The sequence below is a fragment of the Furipterus horrens genome, unplaced genomic scaffold (assembly GCF_987537825.1).
Source record: "Furipterus horrens unplaced genomic scaffold, mFurHor1.1.pri manual_scaffold_8, whole genome shotgun sequence".
Taxonomy (NCBI): Eukaryota; Metazoa; Chordata; class Mammalia; order Chiroptera; family Furipteridae; genus Furipterus; species Furipterus horrens.
Genome location: NW_028327178.1, coordinates 101,037,979 through 101,044,830, shown reverse-complemented (window position 1 = coordinate 101,044,830; position 6,852 = coordinate 101,037,979). Strand labels below are relative to the sequence as shown.

The 6,852-nt window shown below is 48.5% G+C and overlaps 1 protein-coding gene across 2 annotated transcripts; it reads left to right on the top strand.

The window, feature by feature from the left end:
* The first annotated feature begins 3,612 nt into the window (after window positions 1-3,612).
* TP53RK (TP53 regulating kinase) lies at window positions 3,613-6,648 on the top strand. 2 transcript variants are annotated; one of them, XM_090285311.1, is made up of 3 exons: window positions 3,613-4,060; window positions 5,451-5,539; window positions 5,885-6,648. In XM_090285311.1, exons 1-3 carry the CDS (start codon window positions 3,778-3,780, stop codon window positions 6,365-6,367), a joined length of 855 nt encoding a protein of 284 aa, XP_090141437.1. In that variant the 5' UTR covers window positions 3,613-3,777; the 3' UTR covers window positions 6,368-6,648. The 2 variants fall into 2 exon arrangements, with proteins under 2 accessions (XP_090141437.1, XP_090141436.1); XM_090285310.1 differs by lacking the exon at window positions 5,451-5,539 and having other exon boundaries at window positions 3,635-4,060; window positions 5,889-6,648.
* Window positions 6,649-6,852: the final 204 nt, after the last annotated feature.

Here is a 6,852-nt window from a genome sequence, read left to right as displayed (position 1 = left end):
TTCCCCAGGCTGCTGCCCACTGTCATCTCTGTTGGGGGCCCACACATGCATCCCTCCCTCCACAGCCCCCCCCCCTGCCAGCCCCCGCCGATTACTACAGTCCATACTAGTCTCCAACCTGTACACACACACACACACACACACACACACACACACACTTTCTCTCTCTCTCTCTCCTCCCCTCCGCCTCCCCCTCCCCTCCCCCTCCCCCTCCCCCTCCCTCTCTCCCTCTTTCTCGCCTCTACAGTGATGTGGACACACACATACCCACTTCAGCCGCTCAGACACTCCCAGGGACTCATCCTTCAACCACCGGGCATAAGTTTGAACACCTCCCAAATGACCACAGGCACTGTGCTAGGCCTAGGGGATGGTCTGGGAAAACAACACAGATTTGTTTGTTCTTGTGCAATGTGTTTCCTAGTGGGGGAAGAAGAGAGTTAAATAACAAGCCAGAGAAGCAGCAGCTAAGATAAAGGCTAGGTAGAGAACTAGGAGAGGGCGATGGGGCAGGCAGACAGAGGTGGCTGCTTTGGCTTGGGGGTCTGGCAAGGCTGCTCTGAGGGGATATTTGAGCTGAGATCTCAGGTCCCGGGAAGAAGGAAGGGTCAAGGCAACAGCCCTGCAGTGGAAGGAGCCTGTGGAGTATAAAAAACAATGGAAATGAAGCCAGAGTGTTTGGGGCACAGCAGGTGACGGAGAGTGAAGGGAGATGGGGCCTGAGAGTGGGGCTTGCCAGGGCCAGATCATTCAGGAATGTGGTTTTAGTCTGAGTGAGACTCAAGAAATAATTGGGGAGTCCTAGCAGATTATAGGGAGCAAAGGTGGAAACAGATCCCCTTTTGCAGGTGCTCATTCAGCATCCATGTGGAAATAGGTGGGGTGTTCCATATAAGAGTTTGGAGTTCTGGAAAGGAGCCAGGCTGGGGCAACCCCACTAATTCTCACTCTCAAGCAAAAACGCATATACAAGCTCAGCACACACACGGCCACAAGCTTATCTTATTGTATGCTCGTATACAGACCCATTGGTTGACATGTGTTACATACCCTCACCCAGCAGGAACTGTGTGCCACAGACACAACCAGGTGTCTTGGCGAAGAAGACTGCATTGGCAAGGCCTTCTGAGCCAGGGGACCCTTATATAGTTCAAAAATAATAATAACTGGGGTGATTTGAAAACATGGCTCCAAAATTCTTTGTTTCCTCCCTTGAAATCTAAGTGGGCTTGTGACTGCTTCAACCAGTAGGTTACACAGAGTAGCACTGTGTGATTTCTAAGGCGGAGTCACTGCGACACTTGTGCCTGGAGCCCCGTGCCTCTAGGAAGTCCAACTACCCTGAGGCCACCATGCTGTGAGGAAGCCCAAGGCTCAGAGAGAGGACCCGTGGGGATGCTTCAGTGGGTGGCCCTATCCTTTGAGTCATCCCAGCACTGGCTCCAGAGTGAGCCTTCAGATAATTCTAGCTCCCAGTGTCAAGTCTTTCCAGCTGAGTCCCTGGACCTTGTAGAGCAGAGACAAGCCATCCATACTGTTCACATTTATGACCCACGCATTCCATGAGTATAATTAAATGATTATTTTAAGGTGCAAAGTTTTGGAGTAAATTGTTATCCAGCAACAGTAATTGGAACAATAGCTTAAACTAGGAGAAATAATTATATACTTTGATTTAAGCACTTTACATACATTAGCTTACTGTTAACCCTCACAACTACCTAATGAGATAGGGACTATGGCAATTCAACCCAATTTTATGAATGAGGAAACTGAGGCAAGGGGAGGTGAAGTAACTTGCTAGCATAATAAACAAGTAAATAAGATAAACAGAACTCAAGGACATACACTCGTATACAGCTGAGCCAGGAGTCAAGCTCAGTCATGGGGAAATCAGGCACTTATCCATCACCCTCTGCTCTCTTTCTGGCATGGAGAGGAGCCCAAGGAGGTCTCTTGGCCATGGCCACTTGACACTTCCTTCTTCGTCTGTGAGTGTTTGGAACTGTCACCAGGAGACCTGGCACAGCAAGTCTTCCATTCTTGTGAGATGACCTATAGAAGTTATATGGTAGGAAGGAGCATGAAGCCCCTAGATATTCTTTGATCTCTGTGGCTTGCATTAAGTCATGAGGATATTTGCATGCTTGCTGTCATGTTCTCCTCTCCTAGAGAATAGAAAATCCCTTTTTATTTGTTTTCTAAAATGAGAAAGGAAAAGTTCTAATCAAGCCTTTCAGTAGCATCTTCAAATATGGCTTCCCTTGAGGGTGGGCAGGACCTGGTGACTCCTTTCTAACAAATAGAATCCAGCAAAAGTGACAAAGTCATTTTGGAGATTAGGTTATAGGACTTTCTCTTGCTCATCTTCTCCTGATCTCTCACTCATTCACGCTAATGAAGCACCTGTCATGCTGTGTGAGCTGTTCGATGGAGAGGCCCATGTGACAAGAAGTGAGGGGGACTTCCAGGCAATAGTTAGCAAGGAACTCAGGCCCATGAAGATATAAATCCTGCCACCAATCAAATAGTCATGCAAACAAACAGGAAACACAGTCTAGAACAGTGCAAAAGAAAAGAGGTTCATAGGGACAGCAGAGCTTATCAAAGTTGGATTTTCCCTCATCTGAGAAGTCAGGAGGGCTTCCCTGGGATTATATTTGAGCTGAGAATGAAAGCATGTCTAGCTAGGTCTAGGCAACAAAGGGAGGGAAGAGCAATGGGAAATGACAGGTGCAAAGGCTCTGTGGGCAAGAGGAAGCCTGGCAAGAATGAAAGACTAAGAGAAGGCAATTGTGTTTGAAGATCAAGGGCAAAGGGGAATTCGGTGGGAGATAAGTCTGGAAGACAGGACATAATGGTTCCCTGCAGGACCTCATGGGTCTTTATCTTAAGCACAGTGGGCAGCCATTGAAAAGTTTTAAACTGGGTTTCCTGCCATTGAAGTCAGAACCAGTCTGACCATAGCAAGTCTGGGACTTGTAAATATGTTTGCACAGTAGGTTTTCCAAAGGCGGGGTTCAGACAGATTTGGTAACCATAGGAACAGAAGGCTATGTGGACACTAGCAATTATGATAACGCAGCCACACACTTGGGGAGCTGGGCGTTATAAATCGAGTTGGTTCTGGGTACACTTTGAGTAGTCTGGGCTGATGAAAGTTGCTGGAAACCTCAGTATGCCACCACAAAGGGTCTGATGTTTGAAAAGGCGACCTGTCCTGTGATGAATGCAATCGCGGAACAGAGTTGGCGTCACAGCAGCCCTAGGACCAAAAAGCCTTTCTACAGTATTTTAAACAGTCCCAGCGATAGGCAGGCGAAGGAAAGTGGATATATGAAGAGTGTGTGCCATCCACCAGGCAACTTCACGAACAACATCTTCATTTTAATAAGCGATTACCAAAGTAAAACTGATTATCTTCGTACTAAAGATGCCGAAACTCAGAAAAATGATGTTTTTTGCTGATTTACACACTGTGCCAGGCATTTGTGGCTGCCTCCTTAATAGAAACCCCCAGCTCCAGAAAAGAACTCAGATTCCGGGAAAAGTTTTTCATGAGAGGCAGCCCCGGAAAGAGCCGAAGAGCTGGGAGGAGGGGCCCCAAGACTCTTGTCGAGGCGCTTCGGCAAGAGCCCAAAGGTTGGGAGGCGGAACCGCTTCCACAGAGCGGAAGTGGCGGCGTCCTATTGGCCGAAGAGAGCCGAGGATTTCCGGAGCGAGCCGAAGCATCTCCGACAGCCCTCGGCTAGAGCCGGCGGGCGCCCAGGCGCAGTAATGGCGGCGGTCGGTGCTGCGGCCGGCGGGACGAGCGAGGAACCTGCGGCGGAGGCCGATGCGCTGGCCGCGGCCCGGGAGCGGAGCAGCCGCTTCTTGAGCGGACTGGAGCTGGTGAAGCAGGGCGCCGAGGCGCGCGTGTTCCGCGGCCGCTTCCAGGGGCGCGCGGCTGTAGTGAAGCACCGTTTCCCCAAGGGCTACCGGCACCCGGCGCTGGAGGCGCGGCTCAGCCGGCGGCGGACCGTGCAGGAGGCCCGGGCGCTGCTCCGCTGCCGCCGCGCAGGTGAGCCGGCCCACCTCGAGGGCGTGGGGAGGCCCGAGGCGCTTGGGCCCGGGCGACGCGGGGACGGGACTCCCTTGCGCCTCGTGCCTTCTGCGTGGCCTTGGGTATTTCAGAAATGTCATGCTTTCCTACTTCTCTTCATTCATTCGTTCTTAAGGAGCCTCTTGGCCTTGGAGCGACGAACAGTTGTCCTGGAGCCGTTGAGCCTGGTTCAATTCCTGGCTCTGCCACTGTTGCTCGAGGCCGAGCCCGTTATTTAACCGCCCTCAGTCTCGGTTTCCCCATTTGTGCCGTCACGGTTGCAATAATAACCTCGTAGGGACATGGGGACCATGTGTTACGTTTGACTCTATGGCACACAGTGCTTAATAAAGTTAGATGGCATTAAGTCACTTATTTGTTTTTTCGTTAAAACACCAGGTGCACCATCACCGTAAAACTGTTCTCAGATGATAAACTGAGTCTCAGAGAGGGGAAGTAACTTGCCCAAGATTACACAGCTAGTTAGTGACCCAGCCAGGTGCTCGGTTTGTATCTCTCTGACTCAGTTTTACACTTCCTACCTTTCTTTCTTAACATTGGTATTTTTTTAGACACCTGTGTGCACCAGGACGTTGTTGGGTGCTAGGAGATCTGGAGGAAATTCGGTAGCAAACTAGCAGCCATATCCCTGTTTGGCTTTCACGAAGCTATTTGTGTGTTCACGTTTTCTTTGTACACCCTCTCTAGGGTATATGTTTCATTAAGCAGGGATTGTGGCCATGTTATTTCCTGCTCTATCTCTGCCTTCCCCCCCTCCCGCCCCAATATATTCCCAGTATCTAGAAAAGTGTTCCAAGCATGGTTGACATTCAGTAGAGTCATTAAATCTTTGAAGTCTTGTTTCTTAAGTTATAGAAGCAGAAGTGGAGGTGCAGAGAAGTTGATGTGACTTTAAGGTTATATAAGTGTCGACAGTGTAAATGATTTTCAAATCAGAAACAGTACCAGGTAACACCCAGAGTGTCCCAAAGAAAAGAGGAAAGTTGAGAGTTCTCATAGTCAGAAGTACATTCTTGAGAAGACTCGTCCTGTATTTTTAGCCTCTGGATTGGTCTGAGATGGTGATCCTGTAGGTGAGTGGTGGTCTGCGTAATGAACCTCAGGCAGTCTGGATCCATGAATATGCTCCCGTAACTTCTTTAAGAGGTTATCTATAGTATTTATATATCTCTCCAGGTATTGATACACCACTGAAAAGTTTTTAAGTCCTCAGCCTGATTCAAGTGAAGTACAGTCTCATGCTTCAGCCCATTTGGTCTGAATAAATTTAGTCAGCTTGGCTGTACAGACTCCATTTTAAGTCAGCTTAACATCTTGTTTTCTTCACTCCTTCCTCACAACTACTAAGGTAGGGAGGTAGGATTTGGATTTGTCCTTTCTGACTTGGAAGATGAATTTCTGGGCAGTACCCTGCTTGGCCTCCTGTTTCTATCCTTGACATATAGAGAGTTCTTTATCTGGGCTGCACTTACCCTTCTGGCTTTCTGTGTAGTTTTGTGTTTTTAGGAAACAAGTAGGAACGAAGTCAGATCATAAAGGGTGGGAAGTTGGAGGGAGCTTTGGCCCTGCCAGACTTTGCTGGGGGGTGGTTTGAGGCACAGTCAGGCTGAGCAGGAGCAGGGGCAGCTTTCAGAAGAGTTCAGTTCTACCATTCTACAGCGTTTCTAGATCTCTTTCCTGAAATAAGCAGGTATGCACTGTAAAAAAGTGGGTCAATCTTTGAAATTTAAGCTTATCATTAGAAAAGAGGAATCTAATTCAATAACTGGTTATGTCTTGATTGCAGGGCTCGCTGCTCCAGTTGTCTTTTTTGTGGATTATGCTTCCAACTGCTTATTCATGGAGGAAATCGAAGACTCAGTGACTGTTCGAGATTATATTCAATCCGTTATGGAGGCTGAAAAAACTCCCGAAAGCCTCCTCGGCTTAGCCAAGACAGTCGGGCAGGTGTTGGCTCGCATGCACGACGAGGACCTCATTCATGGGGACCTCACCACCTCGAACATGCTCCTGAAATGCCCCCCGGAACAGCTGAACATTGTGCTCATAGACTTTGGGCTGAGTTTCGTTTCAGCACTTCCAGAAGACAAGGGTGTTGACCTCTACGTGCTGGAGAAAGCCTTCCTCAGTACCCATCCCAACACCGAGAGTGTGTTTGAAGCCTTCCTGAAGAGCTACTCCACCTCCTCCAAAAAGGCCAAGCCCGTGCTCAAAAAACTAGACGAGGTGCGCCTGAGGGGCAGGAAGAGGTCCATGGTCGGGTAGAGGCCTGTGTGTGACAACCACAGGGAGCTAAGCCCGTGACTTCAAAGTGAACTTGAAGGGATGCTCATGAGGATGGATCAGACCTAAAAAAAAGTGTCGAGATATTTATATGTGCTGTCTGTGATCATGCTTGTTAAGTGTCATTATTATCTGCAGTAGACTGTTCTCAAGAGCGTCCTATGTTCGTAAGCCATGTTCTAGGCAGAACTGAGTGTGAAATAAACCTCAGACAGGCTTACGCCTCAGGTACGTGGGCAGCCCATTAAAAAACATTGAACCACGGACTGAGAAGTTTGTTCTCTTGATTCCTGGTGAGACAGGAACAAAGTCTCGGTGACAGTATGTCTTTACCAGCCCTTTAACCCCAGTGTTGGTTTTTTGTTCTGTTTATGACATTCTTGAAACCAGTATAGTGGGATGCAACCAGCATTTTTAAAATGAAGTAGAATCAGAGACTAAGAAAGATTACATGTGCATTACATGTA

Excerpts from the sequence above, each read along its gene's own strand:
- TP53RK (XM_090285311.1), top strand. The coding sequence starts at position 3,778 with ATGGCGGCGGTCGGTGCTGCGGCCGGCGGGACGAGCGAGGAACCTGCG. Across the intron at positions 4,061-5,450 it reads GCTCCGCTGCCGCCGCGCAG|GTAGGGAGGTAGGATTTGGA; the intron begins GTGAGCCGGCCC and ends ACAACTACTAAG. Across the intron at positions 5,540-5,884 it reads GCCTCCTGTTTCTATCCTTG|GCAGGGCTCGCTGCTCCAGT; the intron begins ACATATAGAGAG and ends TATGTCTTGATT.